Genomic DNA, 19460 nt, shown 5'->3' with positions numbered 1-19460 from the left:
GCGCACTGTCTGGACGTCGTCATCGGCTACCTGGGATACGTGGACATCGAGTTCATGGTATTAATACACCTAGACACCGAAAACTACGGGGCGCACTGTCTGGACGTCGTCATCGTAAGGGGGTAGGACAGCCGCCATTTCGAATTTCGCGCACTTTTACGTCACTGCGCATGTGCATTTAGTCCGATTTCGTCGGTATGACAGTCGGGCGGAACGACACTTTTTTTTTCTACCGGATTCTTTCGTTTCGTGTAAAAAAGCGTCGATTGAGACTAGTTTCATTGATTTTTGAGGTGCTGGAGCTAAAGAATTATCCCTCGGAACTTTATCCGTGATTCCTAGCGTACTACATGCACGACACACACATATACACATACATAATCAGTGTCCCCCCCCCCCCCCAATGCGACGCGCATGCCCGAATTCTGTATGTATTTTTCAGAGCCATGTATTTTGATAGAGTTAGCGGTCTAGTGTGTACATAGGAGTTTGTGATGGTCGGTGATCGCGACATTCGCGACGCGAGCACGTAGCCTCGGGTCCCTCAGGTTGAAAACAGCTCGTCTTTGGTTCGGCCGAGAGTCGCGGCACAGGGAGGAATCGACGATGTCGTTCGGCAGCGGTTTCGGGACGTCCACGTCCACGTCCGCGCCCACGTTCGCCTTCGGCACCACGCCGGCGTCCACGGCGACGCCGGTTAAGCCTGGTAAGTCGCCCTTGTTCGCGGGCGATTCTCTCGCTCGTCCTCGACTCTATTTCGCCGTCCGGGCGCGGGAACGCCCGCGGCGTCTCCGCGCCGCCTGCGCTTCCCGTACAGCAAGTATCTCACGACGCACCATGTGTGACAATTTTGAGGTTAGGAACTTGACTCCGGCAAGGCACCCCTTCGTCGGGCCGTCCCGAGTGGCGTCGAGGAGTTGGTCGCGCTCAGGGAAGAACGTAGAAATGGGCGCCCTCCTCAGTTCCCGGTCGAGCCGCTCCCGGTGGTCGTGTCCTTGTTCAGCAGGGGCTGGCTCACACCCCCGCAGTCCGGGCTACACTCGACGTCGCTTTTCGCGAGGAAAGCGCGCCGGCTCCTGGACCGCGCGATGATGCACGCCGTGACGCAGCACATGAACAATATGACCAGGAGGGTGGTCAGCAGGATGACTAGCAGCGTCGAGCGATCCGCGTATTCGTCGAGTTTCGCGGCCTCGACCGGGGCCAGCGTGGTACGCTCGGGCGTCGCGCACGACTCGGTGCCGTAGCCTGCGACTTTTCTGCCGGTAGTCGTGTCTTCCAAGTAATACATCTCGCTCGGGATCTTTCCCAGTGTCGTTATCATGATTTCCGCGGTCGCGTCCTGCGCAAGGATAATCGAGTCGGGCCAGGAATTACGAGATGTTTATCGACGTTTGCGACTTGAAAAAGAACCTCGCGGCATTGGTACTTAGAAAACGATTAGATCTATTGACTGATCTGCTAGAACTTTCTAACTTCAAACGATCTTCGATATACTTTTCATTATAAAAAAGGTAAAGGGACCATGAAGGTTTTTTATAGTTTTTATAAAAATGTCGCTTATTCGATGTCTACCCAGGATTGGGGTAAAATGTGTCGGATAAATTGTTATGACAATTGTTACCCCGATTGCTATGTCGGTAGTACCCAGTTCGTTGACGATCTCTGTGGCAGGATCGTGCACTGACTTGATACGTCGGAGAACGATGTTAGACGTGGCGACTGTCTGCAACGAATCGTGTGCCGGTTGTGCGTAGGAGGCTGCGGCTCGATTATTGATATTCATTCGAAAGAGAAACGAAAATTCTCTCACAGAAAAGTTGGAGGTGGATTGGTTAAACGCCATGCGAATAGCCAATCAACTTGCAGCTTTTCTGTAGGAGCGAGACTTTCGCATACGTTTCTCCTTCGAATGAATTCAAGAATCGAGTCCCTGGTCTGTTGACGATTTAAACCTGATCAACAATGTGCTGCTTGCGATCGGATACATTCTGTTTTGTATTTCAAGCAAATCAGTACGGTTAAAAACTTTGTCGGCAAAGTACGAATGTACGATTTAGCAATTTTTTGAACGTATTTATTGGCTACAAAGTGAGAATGTAGAAAATTGCTTGACGAACCATGGCTGGCAAATTCTAAGTAAAGAAATTCATTGCGAAAAGTATTACCTCAGCCAGGGTTTGAACCTGGACCTCCCTACACTCTAGGTGGGCATCTCATAAATTCGACCACTGAGACGTGCCTCAGTGATCCCTGGCTGAGGTAATATTTTTCTCGATGAATTTCTTTACTTAGAATTTGCCAGCCATGGGTCGTCGAGCAATTTTCTACATTGGTTAATCAATTATTGGCGTTAAATAATTCTTTACAATATAGAATGTTTCTGGACACAAAGAGCATATTGTAGATCAGGTTTTAAAGTGCGTTTTGAATTAAATAACGTTGCGTTTTAATGTTTTTGGGAAACGAGCTTGTCAAAATTTACCCAGTATAAAAAAAAATAGTTAACTTTCTTATTGCTGTAAATATTACCTGCAGGTCATTCTGTCGATTCGGAAATGCCATGCTGTATTATTTTATGCCATACGATCGTATATTATTAAAAAAATGGTATATATTTGTAATCGACTTTTGAATTTTTAATACAGAAATCTCGACAGGCAGTTGAGTGTATCCATGCAGTATCTTCCAATATATATCATCACATTCGAAAATCTAAGCACATTACATATAAAATCGTTCACAAAAGAAGCAAGGAAGAATGTCATAATAGCAAACACCTTTTAAGTGACGCGCTTCACCTAACTTCATGTTAAACAAAACAAGATCAGGCGACTCGAGCTCTCGTTGATACAGAGGAAGGTCCCCTACTATGAAATAGGACCCTAATACGAGATAGCGGGGTTTCTGTTAAATTAATAGGCGTCGTCAGTCGATTCCACCATGAATTTATTGCCCTTGGAGCGAAATCTGTTTGGCGGAAGATTCATCGTTAGATCGTGTGATCGTTGCGAAGGATTTGTGATTGTAGTTGGGTGTTGGAGACCTGCTATCTCATAATAGAGGACTTGGCTGTATTTGTTACGAATTTTTCAGTGGCAGGATTTGGAACGCCCTCGTTCGGGTTCAGCGTACCGACCACCTCGACGCCAAGCCTGTTCGGCACGCTGTCGACGCAGCCGACAGGATTCGGCACCGGCACCGCCACCGGATTCGGCAGCCCGACCGCCGCCGGCTTCGGTAACGCGCCCAGCACGGGCTTCGGCTCCGCGCCCGCGTTCGGCGCCACGCCCACCAGCACCTTCGGCTCGGCGCCGGCTTTCGGTAGTACTCCCGCCGCCTCCACGGCCACTGGATTCGGCACAATCTCGACATTCGGCTGCACCCCCGCCAGCGCCCCCGCTTGCTTCGCTGGCTTCGGAACAGCGACGACGTCGACGCTGAGCTTCGGGGGCTTCGGTGGATTCGGGACGACCACCACCACGTCTACGCCTAGCTTGTTTGGCGGATTTGGCACTACGAACATCGCCCCAACCGGCTTCGGCACGTCCACGGGTTTCGGTGCATTCGGAAGCAAGCCGGCTACCACCAGCGGTACCCCTGGATTCGGTGGATTTGGAACGGGTAATGGGGAAATCTTTCACGCCCGTTTCTACCAATGCAGACTAACTTCAATCTCGGTTTAAATTACCTCTTATCTTTTTCTCATTTTTAAAACTAAAGATGTAAAGTGAGTTGAACCGAGATCAAAGGACTCTTTATTAACTGCATATTTACTACACAGGGACAGGATTCGCTGGATTTGGTACTGGACCGGCACAGCCTCAGCAGCCTACAAAGTCAGAGGCTCTCTATAATGCTGTGTTCAATTGCCAGTTGTACAATGACGAACGAGATAATACCATTGCTAGGTGGAATCTTATTCGGGCGTTGTGGGGTACAGGAAAAGCATATTATTCCATAAACGCCCCGCCTATAGATCTTACTCAGGAAAATTCGTTGTGCAGATTCAAAGCCATCGGATACAGTCGTATACCTGATGCTGACAACAACGATGGTTTAGTAGTATTGTGCTTTAATAAGAAAGAAAAGGATGTACAGGATGGGAAACAGCAGTTGATAGTATTTCTCAATGGTTTGTTGGGGAATAAGCCCAATCTGATCGTAACCGTGGATAATGTAAAGTCAACGGGAGAGAACAAGAGTCAAGTGACAACATACGTGTCGGAAAAAGGAATCACCGGTTCCTACAGAAAGATCCCTGCCAACGAATTGGTCGCGTACCTGTCGCAGGTGATGCAGAAACAACAGTTAGTACAGAACGGGGTCGAAGATGTATTTCCGCTGGTGAAACTTGATCCGTCGCAGCTAAAAGAGTACCTGGATAATCCACCCTGTGCTATCGACGCGAGATTATGGAAGCAAGCGCAGTTGGACAATCCCAATCCGGAGCTGTATATTCCGGTTCCTATAGTCGGCTTCCAGCAAGTTAAGCACAGATTAAAGTGTCAAGAGGAGGAAACTGCTAGACATAGAGCGTTTCTAGATTTGGCGGCTGAAAAAATACAAGGCTTGCAAAGGCAGCACACGGCTACGCAGGCCCGACTCAAGGAACATAGGCGTGCGTTATTGGAACTTCAACACAAGGTTCTACAGGTATTGCTGCGTTTGGTTATTCATTAATTTTACTCTTGACATTTCCGTTAACAACATAAAATTCCATGTTAAAGTTGCTGGTACGGCAGGAGATTACGCGAAAAGTTGGATTAGCCTTACAACCGGCAGAGGAAGGTTTAACACGCAGGTTCGAAGCGATGCATTCGCAAATCAGTGCTCCAACGCAATACAAAGGTAGAATTAGTGAAATGCTTTCTCAGCTTAGAATGAGGCGGCACATTGATATTCAGAATCAAGAGAGGTATACAATGGACCCAATAGCACAGGACGATATTAAAACAGTAAGAATATATTCTTTATATTAACTTAAAATAAATATCAAGTTTAATAACCGTGTTTTTCTATTCTTTCAGTATTTAAGTATGGAACAGCAGGGAATGGCGCAGCTTATTTCGACAATAAATGCGGATTTAGAAAGCTTGAAAATCATTAAGGATGGAATGTCAGAGCTTTTAATAACTCAAAGTATATCATGAGGATTGTAATATGTAATAAAATTTGTTCACACATCTTCTATACAACTGAAAGATCACGTATTTATTAATGTTGATATAAATAACCGTGGTTGTGTAAATTACTTTTATTTTTCACAAAGCTATACCATATTTATTTCATTTATACAACTTTTTTCCTTGTATAATCGAATGTTGGCGTGCCAATGAATTACATGTTGAAGATAATCATACATTTACTCTCAGTAAGGATTATTACTTTCGATTTTATAGTAAAATTAGAAAAATGCAATTCAATGTGTCTTGCTTATTGTGGAAATCGTATCTTTCAAGCATGTATTTTTTTTTCTTTTGTTTCTTCGACGTTACACTTTTAAATATTCCGAGATATATCTTAAAAAATATGTTATAAATAGGAGCATGCACAAAACATGCTGTTTAAAATACAACAAAATGCATCTTGTGTAGATAAATAAAGGAATGATTTAATGGACATACAAAATAACAAAAAAAAAAGGAAATATTTCACAGCATACGTTATAAATAGAAAGATCTACAAATTGTGATATATCTCTATTGAATTATTAAGTAGAAGTGAAAAACACGATCCTTTACAAAATACGTTAAGTTTCCCTCATGTGTTTACGATGATGCGACATGATCTGTATAGTAAATGGAATATATCAAAATTTATGATTATTATAATTGGAAATAAAATTCCCTATTTACAAATCTTCATTTCCTATCGCGTCGGTTCCTTTATTGGCAATTTTCATCGACGACAGAGATTTATTATGAGCATCCTGGCCTATAGTCATCTTCAATAATTTTAAAACTGACTTCTTATCCGCACTTTCATTCTCTGCAAGCAAAATGCATTTTGTTAATTTTTTTCCACACGTGTGAGACGAAACCTTTTTTGTACTTACCTTCGTTCTCAGTAAGCTGTTGTTCAAGATGCAGTTTTTCTTGCGCTATCTCGTACATGCCTTCCTCTATTGTGCCTTCACTTAATAGTCGTATTATAGACACGGGTCTGCAAGGAAAATCAGCAACTTGGATATTCATTGTAACGAGTGGTAAAAACAAAACTTGTGTTTTATCTCAACTTGAAAATACATTCAAATCTTGTGACGATGCATACTTTTTTTGTCCCACACGGTGACATCGATCCTCCGCTTGTTTGTCATTGTAGGGATTGAAGTCTATGTCGTGTATTATGACCGTATCGGCAGCAGTTAAATTGATCCCCAAACCTCCGGCTCTTGTTGATAATAAAAATATGAATATACTTGGATCTTCTGTGTACTCATTTATAAGACTTTGTCTCTCAGTCACAGGTGTACTGCCATCTAGCCTAATTCGAATATTAAATCCATTAGAATTAATTTGAGATGGCGTACAGCCACGGCAATAATTAGTTGTAGCAAACCTCAAAAATGTTTGTCCCCTAATCGCTAAGTATTCTTCGAGTATATCCAATACCATGGTAAACTGGCTAAAAATGAGCACCCTGTGGCCACCCGTTTTCAACGGTGGTAGCAACTTGTCCAGTTCCTTCAATTTACCAGCTTGAGGAATAAGCTCCTGGGGCAGACCAAATCCGGCTATACTTTTATATATGCGGGTCAATTGATTTATTTGGTAATCAGACGCCCAAATCAGCTCTTCAAAGACGTACTCTGGATTCTTCTGCTTGTAACCCGATTCCTTCGCCAGTCTACTTGCTATGACCTAACGACGCATTGATAAGTCAGGAGTTGATTAAAGAGATAAAAGTTTTACAGATCACATACGTACCTGTAGCTTCTTCTCGTCGTAATAATCACGTACGAGAAGAGGATGATTAGCGAGCTTCCTCAACTGCGTCATCATGCCAGTACCATTTACGTCTGTAATCTCGCTGGCCTCTGCGGAAAATTGCGCGACTAACTTGCTGTACATACTTTGCTGCTTTTCAATTAATGCACATCGTATTATTTCGTCTTTCTTATAGGGCAAGTCGCGTAAGACTTCAACTTTAAGCCGTCGTAGAACAAACGGTCGCATAATTTCCTTTGCATTTTTAACTTGTTCTCTTTCGAACAACGGCTGCTCTTCGTTCTTATTGCCTGGTGCTTTCTGAAAATTTATTAATAAATGTACGGTAACTTATACATAAAGTACTACTGATATATTTTTAATAATGTGTATAATGACTTACAGAATTTTTGGAGAATAAACTTTTTAAATCGGCTTGTTTTCCAGCGAATAATGAAGGCATTACGAATATTAACAGAGATATTAATTCCAATAAATTATTTTGTAGCGGCGTACCAGTCAATAGTATTCGATGTTTAGCCTTCAAAAACAGATTACGAGATGTTGTTAGAGAAGAAACACTTCTTCCATTTATACATATACATGTAGAGTTAATACATACATTAATCCTGACGAGATTTTTATATCTAACAGTGCTCATGTTCTTGAGCATATGAGCCTCGTCGAAAACTACGTAATTCAGTGGCATAACACGGAATAGCCTACGTTCCTCTGGGGTGCTGCAGATTAAATTGTACGTAGTTAATAAAACATCGACGTCATCGAGGTCACCGTTTCGCCAGCCCATTCGCATCTCTTTTCGCTCCTCTGGAGAGCCGTAATACTGCACAACTTTCAAGATGGGTGACCATCTTTCCAACTCGTCCAACCAATTTTCTGTAACAAGAGAAAGATTGTCGTACGCTATAACGGGCTTTGCAGGACAGATGTCTAAAGACACAAGAAATTACCCATAGTTGAACTGGGAACGACAATTAAATGAGGCCCGTCCTTTTCATCGAGAAGCCCAGCTTCCTTCAGATATGTTAGAAATGCTATCACTTGTACCGTTTTCCCCAAACCCATTTCATCGGCTAGTATACCATTTACGTTCTGCGCGTGCATAACAGCAAGCCAATTTAGGCCGACCATTTGATACGAGGCTAATTCCAAATTTGGCGACAACGCTTTTGGCTGCTGTGCTATAGTCGATATACCAGCAGCCACAGCCCTTTCCAGGTTGGTGGATAAGCGAAGGCATTTTTTCATAAGAAGTTCCACCACATGACGCGTAGACAGTAACACCTTTTTATACACATTAGAAATAGAATTAATCGTAGTCATAAATCTACATTTTATTGTCGGAAAATTAATCCAAATTTTAGTAGTTTAACAGAAGTACGACACGACGCTTTTTAGGCGATTTTTTACGATTGTTTGGTACATATACCAAAGTGTACCAGAGTGTACACTCGGTATATATACCGGTCACCAGAGATCGCCTTTTATCATATGTGACACACGTGTATTGATTTTGTCGAATTTACCTGCGCCGCATTCAATAATTCCGTGTCTAAGTATTTTATATTTTGAAATTTGTTCACTAAATCTCTCCAGTCTTCGAACGGTCTCGCGTCTACAATGGCGCGGGCTCTCTTTGGAGTACACTGCGACATCAGGAGCAACTCCGAGAACAGAGCACATTGCATGAACTCTAAAACTCCCTTTTTATCACCGGTAAGTTCGTTGGATATTTCTATGTCCGAGTCCTCATCGCTGTAAGACAGCAGTACGTTCGCAAAGCGATCATATATTTAATTACGAGCTTTAATTATAAGTCGCAACAAAAAAATTGTGTACCTATTGAACACTTTGTCTTTATAATCTCCCTCGTCTGAATCGACATCTACTTCCTCGTCTTCATTTAATTTTCTCCTCTTCTTTTTGCTAGTTTTGGCAGATTTCTTCAAACCCCTTTTCCTATTTTTTTTAAGCGCCTCCTCCGCCTCTTCGACATTCCAATTGGTACTGCTAAGCACTTCTTGTATATGCTAAAAAAATGGTAATTATTTTTGTCATTATTTAATACGTAGTCGTAATATTTGTGTTAAATAAACGGCTTGTCTTGAATATTAATAGTCCCAGATAGCACACACATTCCAGATAGTTCTATGAATATTCTTCTGGAGTGCAAATATTCCTAATTTCAGAATATTCTATAAATGTATATATATATATATATATATATATATATATAGATTATTGCAGTTAAAAATCGTATATTTATAACGAGAACGTTTTCAGAATATTCATCGAGAATGTTTTTGGAACATTCGTTCGGGATAATTTTTAAATATTTATCGAGTTTATGTATTGCACATTGTTCATTGTGTAATCTTACGCTTAAATGCAAAACCCAGATAGCCAGTATGCTCAAACAATGTATGAAAATTAAGTGCCAGCAACTGATGCTGGGAATATGAATTCAACATTTGAGTGCTTTAGTGTACAGCTGGCACAATGTTAACATATTGTCATAATGAAGTGTACAGCTAAAGAGAGAACACATCGAACGGGCGTACTGTTAACAAAGAGTGAGCATACATTGTTTTCAATTGTCTAACAGATACAAACGTGTTATATCTACCACATCTGGCCGAGCACTTAATGCCAGCATAACGTTTGGATCATGCAAATGTATAATTTCCGTCATCATACACGCATAGCAAGATGATTACATTTTTGTTAGCAATATGAAAGCGACTTGTGCTCACACTGGCTAGCTGGGAAGGCAGTGAAACCTGTGATCACACCATACGTAACCAACGCGCTATATTCGACAGATTATTCTAGTCTAGTGTCAATCGGATGCTCCACGAACATGAGACAAACATATAAGAATGTGTGGAATGTTCCGAATATTCTTAAAATGTTCATAGGAGTGTCCTGTGCTGTCTGGTGGCCAACCAAGAGACTCGTCTAGTAACGAAAGAGACAAATTTAGACAACAATAACATGAATTAAATAATATAAGCCTTATTCGACGGTAAGGAAGGTCTACCTAGAAAGACTGGAGGTACTTACTATCACATCATTCTGAGGATACAAGGTTGTCAGGTACTGTAACTTATTCTCTTTACCTTTGGCGTTACAGTCCGAACTTGGCTTAGCCGGACTACCAATATCACTGTCGCTATCCTCAATGCGGTTCACGGGTTTACGGCGCACCTGCGCGTCGGAGCTCACCAAGTTGCTGTCCTCGTCAGCTGAAATTACAGGAGACGCAAATAAGGAGCCGCGCACCGTCCCCGGGCGTCCGCCTCGCTCGAGGCGGCAGACAAGGTCGGACAGATCAAATTAAGTGCCGCTCGAAGCGTACGAATTCCCGTGTAACAAATCCCAATTTGCATCGCGCGAACACGCGAGTAGAAACGGTTTGAGGTCGATCCTGGAAAACGCTCGCGAGAGCGCGGGGGAGAAGCGGCGTGGCCGCCCGGGACACGCACGGCGCCGATTGCGCGCGGTAGCGTCGATCAGCGGGGCAGGTGGACGGAGGCGAGGAAGATTTAACGCGAGCTCTTACACATATTCATGGCCCTGGTTTGCTTTTTTTGAAAGCGGAACCGCCGCAGGAGGCTGGAGCTACTCGTGTCCGTTTTGGGCGAGTTCGAGTCGGACATCGTCGTCAACCGTGCGAAGGACGCTGGCAGGAGCGCATTTTTCCGTGACAACTTTCGGAATCGTCTGCCAGGTGCATTCGATGCGGCTCGCCGAGCGCGTCGGGGTCGGGGGCTCTCAGGGGCTCCGCACGGTCAAGGCACGTAGAACGTAGATCAGACTCGGACCGCGGCGCGTCCGGCGGCGCAACATTTATGCCTGATTTCCACGCGCGGCTCCCCTATTCTCCCCTATTCTCTCGTCGTCTTGCCGCAATTATGCCCGCGGATCGAGGCGGTAACGGTATCGGGGATTCCGGTCGGAAACGTGCGCTTGAAACAGCATAGAGGTCCGCGCTCGCGCGCGACAATAAAGCCAGGCCTGCCAGGCTCGAAGGGGCCGCGTTCACGGGTTATCGCGATATTTCGCGTGATCCAAAATTTGAATCTCGCACCCGGGCTGAGCGCGATGGAAATTGTCGACGAAGATCAACACGTCCTGCCTTGTGACCCCACATTGGCGCGTTGTTGCAATGTCGCAAATTGCAATGCAACATTACGTTGTGGAAACATAAATTAACAACGTGCTTGCAATATATCAGCAGTATTGTATTCCGGAAATATTGCAAAACTGCAATTCCATAATTTTGCTGCGATACAATATTGTATACAACTTTTGAAAATGCATGAAGCCATATAATAAAAATCATATATTTTTCTGCGAGTTTCAAAAACAAAAAGTTTGTAATTACAATTAATTTACTTATTTATACCCGAATAGAACATTTCAGCAATGTTTCAGCAAATATTGCTGAAATGTTGGAATATCTAAAGTATTGTATGAGTCGTGTTTCATTATTTTAAATATATTGCAACGCCCGAAGTCGCCCCCCCCGAGAGAAGACGCCCCTGGGCGGCGGGAGTGCTTTTCGCGCCGCCGGCCGATTGGCCGATCGCGACGCGCGCGGGAAAACCGCGGCACGCCGCTCTCGTGGGCGCGTGATTCAGGGCCGGCGGGCGGTCGTGTCACACTTGCGCCGTCGTCTGCTCCGCTCCCACCGTTTATTTGCGTCCGTCGTTTTGCCACACGCCGAGCGCGCCCACCCGTTATGTTCGACGGCGGATAAGTGCATCGCGCGCGAGGCACGGGGCTTGTTACACCGCGACGGGGCAGCGAGGATGTTGCTGTACACGCTGATCGGCGGCTACATGCTGACCTCGATGATACTCTTCAAGTATCCCACTCTGCTGCACAAGAAGAAGAAGGTGAAGTTCTTCTGCCAGCACATCAGCCATCGGGGCGGTGAGTCGTCGCTCTCGTTCCCTCCCCTTTGTTTACCATCCGCGGATCGCGCGAATCAAGCCCTACTTTATTAATCCACTCCTGCGGGACCTCCGGTTTCTCTTTTGTTTTCCAGGCGCCGGCGAGAGCTACGAGAACACGATGTGCGCGTTCAAACGGTTAGTGGGAGTATTGCTACTTTATCCGAGGCTCGTACAACTGTAAAAATGCACTGTCATCTGTTCTAATCGCTATGACATTCAATCACCATGTAAATTACCGTACGACAGCATGAAGCATACGTTTGCATGTAATTTCATTTCAGATATTTACATAAAAGTAGGGAGAGTGTAATGGTTTTTTTTTGTTCTATGCGCTTGTGTAATTTAATTTTTATATTTTACGCCCCCGTGAAGTACCTGGTGTTTTGTTACGTAAAATAATATTTTCTTGTAAACGTATAACAAAATAACGAAAGTAATGTATTTGATTTTTTTAAAATATTTTAGAGCAATGGTTCGAAAGTTGTGTAAACTGTTGATTTCTTCTAATATTATTACACCACTGATTTAGATAGGAAAAGATTGTGTTCACGAAAATTTGTATCACCCGATGAGTAGCGAAAAAAGATTGAAATCTGTTTAATAGCATCAACATAATATATTTAAATCGAGTTTTTCACGTGTCATGCGCGCTTATCATTAATTCTTTTCAACTGTGGCGAGGCATTTCCTATCTCATTATCTGCTTGATTAATGTTTGTAATTGCAAATGAGTGTCGTAATTGAACAAACTCAAGCAAAATTACCATCTTACAATTGCAGAGCAGTGGCTATTGGAACGCAGATGTTGGAGTTAGATTGTCATCTCACGAGAGACGGTGAGGTGGTAGTCTCTCACGATCAGAATCTCTTGCGCAGCACTGGCATAGATAAGAATATCTCCGAATTGGATTACAAGGATTTGCCGCTTTTGAAGCAACGTTTACCGATTGATTTTGATCCAGGTATTGCTATCTATTATTTCAAGAAAGGGCGTCGCTTACGAACAAAATGATTTAAGAACTGTAGTTGAACAGATGTGGAGTATATTGGCTCGGCGAGGGAGGAGGATCGACAATTTGCATTGCTGCGAGAGGTCTTCGAGGCGTTCCCTGATATCCCTGTCAACATCGACATTAAGATCAATAACGATCGGCTTATATCCAAAGTTTCTGATCTTATAAAAGAATACAATAGAGAGGAATATACAGTTTGGGGAAACTTCAGTGACGAAGTCACGCAGAAGTGCTACAAAATGGTACGTTAATATGCGCACTGGTAAGCCTCTATAAAGATCAGATTAATAGGGTCCAGGGTCGTTTGATAAGTTCGGTGACGGATTGCCTGGTAAGTTTTATTCTTCAAACCACCCCGGGCCAACTTTCAGCCAGAAGTGACGCGTGGTTCACGTTTGATAGTCATTTGAAGCGAACGACAAAATACTCGTTGATGATAACTTTCTCGTTCCACGAGAATTTCTTCCCGTCGACCTAGGTTTTCAAGTTTAGGAACAGGAAGAAGTCGCGCGAGGCCAAATCCGGAGAATAGTGTGGATGGGAAACCAATTCGTGTAATTCTGCACAGAATTCTTTTTTTTTCATTATTGTGGCAACCAGTAAACCGCTCGCTTCAAACGACTACCAAACTTGAACAACATATTCTGACTGAAATTTCGCCTGGGATGGTTGGAAGAATGAAACTTACCAAGCAACCAGTCACCAAGTGGATTGTGGTGTCAACTCTTAGAAATTCATCGAACTTATCAAGCGACCCTCGTACCGTGAAAGAATTTGAGGAATAATATTTGATGGAAAAATTGTGGCACAACAAATTTTTAAAGGCTGAATTATTCTCGCAAAAATTTGTGTGCCACCAGCAAAAGCTGGCATTAATTATCCGAAATTAAAAGCTGCATATAAATTTGTGGATGGTTGATTTTTCGACATTTCTAATAATCCTGACTTTGTTGTAGAATCCAAATGTAAACTTATTGTTTTCGATGCAACGCGTGACGATGTTGATATTTCTCATGTATACTGGCTTGTTGCCGTTTGTACCACTCAAGGAAACGCATCTTGAAATTTTCTTGCCTTCAATCTATTTGCGGTAATACAAATGAAATATTTGGCTATTTATAATTGCCGTGGAATTATGTGACAAAAAATTCTCTTTTACTTTAACTCTAGACGAAAAGGTGGCCCGAGTCCAACATTTTTACCGCTGGAAAAGTTGGTAGTACGTACGATTAATGTATTGTTGATGAGGCCGTGTTTATTTAATCATTTAAGAGCCCGAGGCATACATGTAAGTATACACAATTACAACTGATATACATTTGGTTGTGTAGCATTGATTTTTAATGTGATTCGCTCGTGTGTCTGTATAGGTCTATTTTTGGGTCTTAAATAAAGACGAAGAATTCAAAAGAGCATTTGATCTGGGAGCAACTGGCGTAATGACAGATTATCCAACAAGATTGAAGTTATTTTTAAAGAAACATACGGTAGAATGAATACTGGATAGATTTTTGAAGAGTACACGTCAGATAACGCAAACTATTGAGAAAATTCGCGGAGTTATTTGTGTCGGAGAAAAGATATCTGCCAGAAGATATACAGAGTAAACAAAGTAGTATATTTTTTATAAGCAAAGCAAAACTATTTGCTTATGTTCCATGTATAAATGCCAATTTTAACAAATTTGCCACAATTGCGTCAGCCCGTACAAATCAACTCATTAGCGAAATTGCGTATACAGGTGTGCACTGCGCATGGTATACACTGCACACGATAGCTTATTGTATTATTGTTAACCACATTAACCATGCGGGTATCCATTCATGGAATTAAGATTGCTCTGGCCTCGTAAATCTCCCATCTTATTGGTCTTATTTCATTTTTGCTTTTTCATTCATTGCTTTTTCATTTTTTGTATCGACAAACATATCTAACGAGGCTTTTTCCTTTCAATTGAATTGTGATTAGGAGCGTAAGCTAACATTCTAATTATCAGTATTAAAGATTATTTCGCGTAGCACAGGTTATCAAGTGTAATTAGCGATTTGTTCTCGTAGAGATCTGTTATATAAAGTATTATTATAATATGCGCACTTCTATCTAATTTGCTATTAGATCTGTCCATAGTCTCAGACAACATATGTTATCTTTATTTGCGGGATACTCATACCTTCATATAATCCAAACGAAAAACCAATATTTCCTAACATTATTCATTTTTTCTTACGACTTTTTATTTGTCATACTTCTCAACACTTATAGCGAATTTGATTGCTCGCGCCAGTGCGCACTGCGTGCACATTAAGGCCAGTTTATAGTCAATTTTTATACTTAACTTTGTCTTAAATACACGTTCAAAGAGTATTTAGCCAAAAAACGATCCGCGTGGATGCCGTACGGATCGTTTTACCGGCTACGAAATATTTCAAGAAATTTAAGATGATTGTCAAATATAAGAATTGACTGGAAACAAGCCTTAGTGTGCACTCAGTGTGCACTAGTGCAAGCAATCGAATTCGCTATTAGATTTGTTGTAAGGAAACGATTCGCACATTGTAAAAAAGCCTGCATGCATATCCCAATTTTTGGTACAAAATATCTATTGATTACTATATCTCTCTGGGGCCAGTGTTAACTTAGCCCAGCATTCAAATGCTTCGAATAACATATAGTCTGATCTATGGTGCATTTGTTAAATAAGTTTTAAACTTCATAGATTCGTGAAGGGAGGACATTTTATGGAAAAAGAGAAAAACGAGCTACGCAGATCGTGATATGTTCTTATAGTATATATATGGGTGTGATATAAGGAATTCCCTTTTCGTAAAAAAAACTGAATGTGATAAAAGTCTGTGTCAGTCTCGTAATACTGAGAAACTGAAATCGATAAAATCGTCTATCGGGATTATAGTCTTATCGCGAACGAAGAAAAAAATTTATGTATTTGTGCAAATATTGTATCTGACGAGTATAATATTTATATTGTACTTATCGAGATAGTTAATCAGCATTATAACTAGCATTAACGTCTTATAACGACTTAATATATGTGGGACATACTTCACAGGAGTTATCATTCTCCGGCGTTTGCATTCATTCCTGAAGCATATCCTACATATTAAGTTACATTGCATACAGGAAATTTTACAATTAATGTAACACATTTGTCTATGGATATCTATATGTTGAATATATGTACTTTTCTAATCTTTTAAATGTAGAAACAGTATACCAAACGACGAAACAAATATTATGTTAATGGCATATTTAACTGCAGCTCACACATTTATAAAAAGTGTAACGATAACATCTTTTCTAACTTATTATATGTATATTATATATAATTTATATATTTAGGCTGTTTTTATATATAAAAGATGTCTGTGTGTGTGTGTGTGTGTGTGTGTGTGTATATGTGCCATCATATATGTATACAGTATACATATTCAGATAAAAAAAAGACAATGTATAAGATTACTAAGGAGACGTGGAAGATATCAATATTTATGGTTATAAAAATAAGAGATTCTACATTATATGCTGTCTTGTGGGAGACAGTCATAGAATTCATGTGATGTATGTTATCTTTGTTTGTCACTTTTGTAATCTCAATTTACCAAAATTGTTATTAAAATTTGTTATGATTGACGTTATTACACTTATAAATCTAGTATTTTGATGCACTCGACGTAAATTTTCTTTTATTTATGTTAAAAAGAAACGCGTAAATTATTTATTGTATAAATTTTCTTATTCCATTTAAATGCCAATGGTGAAAAAAAATACGAAGTGACTTGTATGAACTAAGTAAGTGTATACTTTGAAGATTATTGAATTTGCAAATTTATATATATATACATATATATATATGTTTCATATATATCAGAAAGAAATTATCTTCTGTATTGTTTAAGTAGATTATCTATCTGACTATAAGTGTACTTCGTATGGAAGGAAAGGATTAAATAAATAATATACCAAGTTTTGTTAAGATTGCTTGCTTCTATTAAATAACCGAAGTCTTATAATACATAATTGATATATCGAAAATGTTTTACAATGAATGTTAAGTATAGAAAAATTAACGCAACTATGTACAAATTCATGTAACTTTGTACTTGAGATTAACTTTTGTGTATTTGTAAAGCTCAAAGTTTATAATATAAGTTTTCATTCTATGGTACATGATTGTTCCTTTACCCATATAAAAATAACGTATAAATCTCATTGTGTAGAAAACCTACGTCTGTTCATTTCTTTTTTTAACCTCTAAGATTTATTCTATTATGAAAGGATATCGCAGTTGCAAACGAAATAAATTTATATCAAATCTATGAAGAGATCATACGTAAGATTTATCTTCAATATTTGTATTTCATAGTATAAAATTATCAAATCTCTTTGTACTCGCACAAGATTTTACTTCTCCTTTCTATTGTCGGTAATAGTTATATTAAATTATATAAAAAAATACCTTTAAATAATAAAAAATATATGTAATGTGTACACATTTAAAAGATGATAGAATTAGTGCTTTTTATACGTATAGAATAATGTACCGATTTGTAATGTCAACGTATCGTACACACGACTACATAAAAAAATTTATAAATAAGAACGTGTATAAATTGCACATAAAATAAAACGGATGACTAATAGCAGAAAATAAATTTATGTGGAATGTTGCGCCCGCGTTTACTTACTCTAACTCATATGAAAAACATTATTCAATACATAGCGCGTTAAATACATTGTCTATTATTTATAAATGAAAATATGCAATATGTATTACAATATACATATTGCATTATTACTGCCTGCCGTAGGTATACAATCCCATACAGCACTGAAGCTTTCAGAAACATTTCAGAAACATTGCAACATTGCAACAATGTTTTCTGAAATGTTTCTGAAAGCTTTGGTGCTGTATGGGATGTTACATACATATGATAGGCAACCGATTAGGCAAGCATTTGTGAGATTCTGGCAATTTTTCACGACGCATCTAGACAATATTGTCTAGTCCCGTCTTTCATTACGAAAAATTTACACTTTGCAGCTGTCACGATTTCCCACGCACAATGATTTCTATTCATATCAAATTCAAGGATATTAAGAGATAACTGGTACAGTTACTAGGCAGTAAAATTGGAAGCGAATCCCGGCGTAGAGGCGCCCGAATGTGTTGCAACGTCACTGATCTTATCTCTCTAGAAGTTGTAAAGACGTCGGAGCATCTACGCGGGTTATTTCGGCGCATTCGCCTCGAGCTGTTTACTGCGCTTGCACTTGTGATACACGAAGCTCTCCGACGATTCCCCGCCGTCCACCGCCGTGATTTTACGATACACGAACACCCTGCCTTTGCAATAGCAGCAATGCCGGTCCGAGGGATGCGAGTCGTCAAAGTGCATCCTGATGGCAGCCTCGTTCCCCGGAATGTCGCGACCGCAGCCGTCGCAGTAGACGCGCTTTTGCCGAAATCTCTCGTGGACCGAGTCCGTGACGACGCGACCCTCGTATTCCTCCTGATCCCCGCTGTCCACGTTGCTCGGCATATCCTGCGTATCGGCCGACATATCCTGTCTACAATCAAAACGGCTCGATGAACGGGCAGTTCGATACAAGGCTACAGTAATTAAAGTTCACTGCACTGAATACAAATTGAAAAGCGGTATAAACTTTACGGCGAGGCAGCTGCCAGCGAGGAGGCGTTACAGTTTCAGGTTGTCGACGCGTCCACAAGTGGACCTCCGATTTCTCAATCGTTGCTCTCGACACGATTGAATATAATCATCTCTTACCAGTTGCCCTCGATGACGCTGCCCCTCGTGAACTCGCAACCGCGAGTGTCTCGGACGCTTTCTCCCTTTTCTCTGCCCACCTCCGCACGACGAATTGTTGTCGCGTTGAGGTTAGGAAGAGCACGGCAAGCTCGCACCCGGAGACGGAGTTGCGCGAGGTATTGTCACCGTGCGCTGCGGTACAACTGAAATTGCAGTTCTTTTGTTGTTGCTCCAATCACATCTCGTCATCACTTCGTAGTACTTTGTACTATCTGTATACAATCGCCTGAACCGCGTACGCGCGTCAGCCGCTCCCTTCTGCCCCGGATCAGGTTAGATGCGAGGGTCAATTCTGCACCTTGCGGCATGGTAAAAATATGCTGGAAGTGAACGGCCTCGTCTCCTTTTTAACAGGACAGTTAGCGAGTGACTAAAGGCTTTAATTCTGCACCTCACGCTATACTGAATGAGCTCTGTCTCTTTCTAATCGTCCCCTCGGAAAGAGACGAAGCCGCTCGCTTTTAGCATTTTTACTATATTGTAAAGCCCGCTGCAGACGATGCCTATTTTTCCTGCTAGATTACTTGCGATTTAAAGGCTGGTCTACAATACATGGAGTAAGCTGGAGTAAGGAGTAGGAGTAAGGAAATAAATCCATTTTATTTCTTACTCCTACTTCAGCTCTTAGGCTTACTCTCGGTGAATCAAAATGCCATCAATCAGTGTTACAATTATTTTAACAATCATGCC

General features: G+C 41.2%; 4 protein-coding genes across 5 annotated transcripts; 2 read left to right on the top strand and 2 right to left on the bottom strand.

Annotated features, from left to right (window-relative positions):
• The first annotated feature begins 432 nt into the window (after nt 1-432).
• LOC105562475 (probable nucleoporin Nup54) lies at nt 433-5204 on the top strand. The gene is made up of 5 exons (XM_012013341.1): nt 433-706; nt 3097-3624; nt 3785-4656; nt 4731-4958; nt 5031-5204. The coding sequence occupies exons 1-5, from the start codon at nt 607-609 to the stop codon at nt 5151-5153; spliced, it is 1851 nt and encodes a 616-aa protein (XP_011868731.1). The 5' UTR covers nt 433-606; the 3' UTR covers nt 5154-5204.
• Nucleotides 5205-5478: 274 nt separating this feature from the next.
• LOC105562474 (SWI/SNF-related matrix-associated actin-dependent regulator of chromatin subfamily A containing DEAD/H box 1 homolog) lies at nt 5479-10914 on the bottom strand. The gene is made up of 12 exons (XM_012013340.1): nt 10513-10914; nt 10014-10195; nt 8790-8980; nt 8477-8705; nt 7901-8234; nt 7552-7826; nt 7333-7470; nt 6930-7250; nt 6562-6863; nt 6274-6486; nt 6059-6165; nt 5479-5991 (listed from the first exon to the last, which is right to left on the bottom strand). Exons 1-12 carry the CDS (start codon nt 10607-10609, stop codon nt 5855-5857), a joined length of 2526 nt encoding a protein of 841 aa, XP_011868730.1. The 5' UTR covers nt 10610-10914; the 3' UTR covers nt 5479-5854.
• A 682-nt stretch (nt 10915-11596) lies between these two features.
• LOC105562473 (glycerophosphodiester phosphodiesterase domain-containing protein 1-like) lies at nt 11597-15679 on the top strand. Its single transcript, XM_012013339.1, has 7 exons — nt 11597-11888; nt 12004-12046; nt 12692-12873; nt 12946-13166; nt 13881-14014; nt 14095-14212; nt 14295-15679. Exons 1-7 carry the CDS (start codon nt 11765-11767, stop codon nt 14418-14420), a joined length of 948 nt encoding a protein of 315 aa, XP_011868729.1. The 5' UTR covers nt 11597-11764; the 3' UTR covers nt 14421-15679.
• A 2484-nt stretch (nt 15680-18163) lies between these two features.
• Nucleotides 18164-19203, bottom strand: LOC105562472. 2 transcript variants are annotated; one of them, XM_012013337.1, is made up of 2 exons: nt 18729-19203; nt 18164-18510 (listed from the first exon to the last, which is right to left on the bottom strand). In XM_012013337.1, the coding sequence occupies exon 2, from the start codon at nt 18501-18503 to the stop codon at nt 18171-18173; it is 333 nt and encodes a 110-aa protein (XP_011868727.1). In that variant the 5' UTR covers nt 18504-18510; nt 18729-19203; the 3' UTR covers nt 18164-18170. The 2 variants fall into 2 exon arrangements, with proteins under 2 accessions (XP_011868727.1, XP_011868728.1); XM_012013338.1 differs by lacking the exon at nt 18729-19203 and adding an exon at nt 18612-18719.
• Between the last annotated feature and the right edge of the window lie 257 nt (nt 19204-19460).

Source organism: Vollenhovia emeryi, unplaced genomic scaffold, assembly GCF_000949405.1.
Source record: "Vollenhovia emeryi isolate VEMERY1.0 unplaced genomic scaffold, V.emery_V1.0 DF939187.1, whole genome shotgun sequence".
Classification (NCBI taxonomy): Eukaryota; Metazoa; Arthropoda; class Insecta; order Hymenoptera; family Formicidae; genus Vollenhovia; species Vollenhovia emeryi.
The sequence above is the reverse complement of the archived record's forward strand: the minus strand, read 5'-3'. Positions and strand labels throughout refer to the sequence as shown.

Bases quoted from the DNA above. Each gene is read 5' to 3' on its own strand.
- LOC105562475 (XM_012013341.1), top strand. From the start codon at position 607: ATGTCGTTCGGCAGCGGTTTCGGGACGTCCACGTCCACGTCCGCGCCC. The intron at 707-3,096 runs GTAAGTCGCCCT...CGAATTTTTCAG, and splicing joins GGCGACGCCGGTTAAGCCTG to TGGCAGGATTTGGAACGCCC. The intron at 4,657-4,730 runs GTATTGCTGCGT...TCCATGTTAAAG, and splicing joins TTCAACACAAGGTTCTACAG to TTGCTGGTACGGCAGGAGAT.
- LOC105562474 (XM_012013340.1), bottom strand. From the start codon at position 10,609: ATGTCCGACTCGAACTCGCCCAAAACGGACACGAGTAGCTCCAGCCTC. The intron at 8,981-10,013 runs GTAAGTACCTCC...CCATTTTTTTAG, and splicing joins ATCCTCAGAATGATGTGATA to CATATACAAGAAGTGCTTAG. The intron at 7,471-7,551 runs GTATGTATTAAC...CTGTTTTTGAAG, and splicing joins AAAATCTCGTCAGGATTAAT to GCTAAACATCGAATACTATT.
- LOC105562473 (XM_012013339.1), top strand. From the start codon at position 11,765: ATGTTGCTGTACACGCTGATCGGCGGCTACATGCTGACCTCGATGATA. The intron at 13,167-13,880 runs GTACGTTAATAT...ACTTTGTTGTAG, and splicing joins CGCAGAAGTGCTACAAAATG to AATCCAAATGTAAACTTATT. The intron at 14,213-14,294 runs GTAAGTATACAC...GTGTCTGTATAG, and splicing joins TAAGAGCCCGAGGCATACAT to GTCTATTTTTGGGTCTTAAA.
- LOC105562472 (XM_012013337.1), bottom strand. From the start codon at position 18,503: ATGTCGGCCGATACGCAGGATATGCCGAGCAACGTGGACAGCGGGGAT.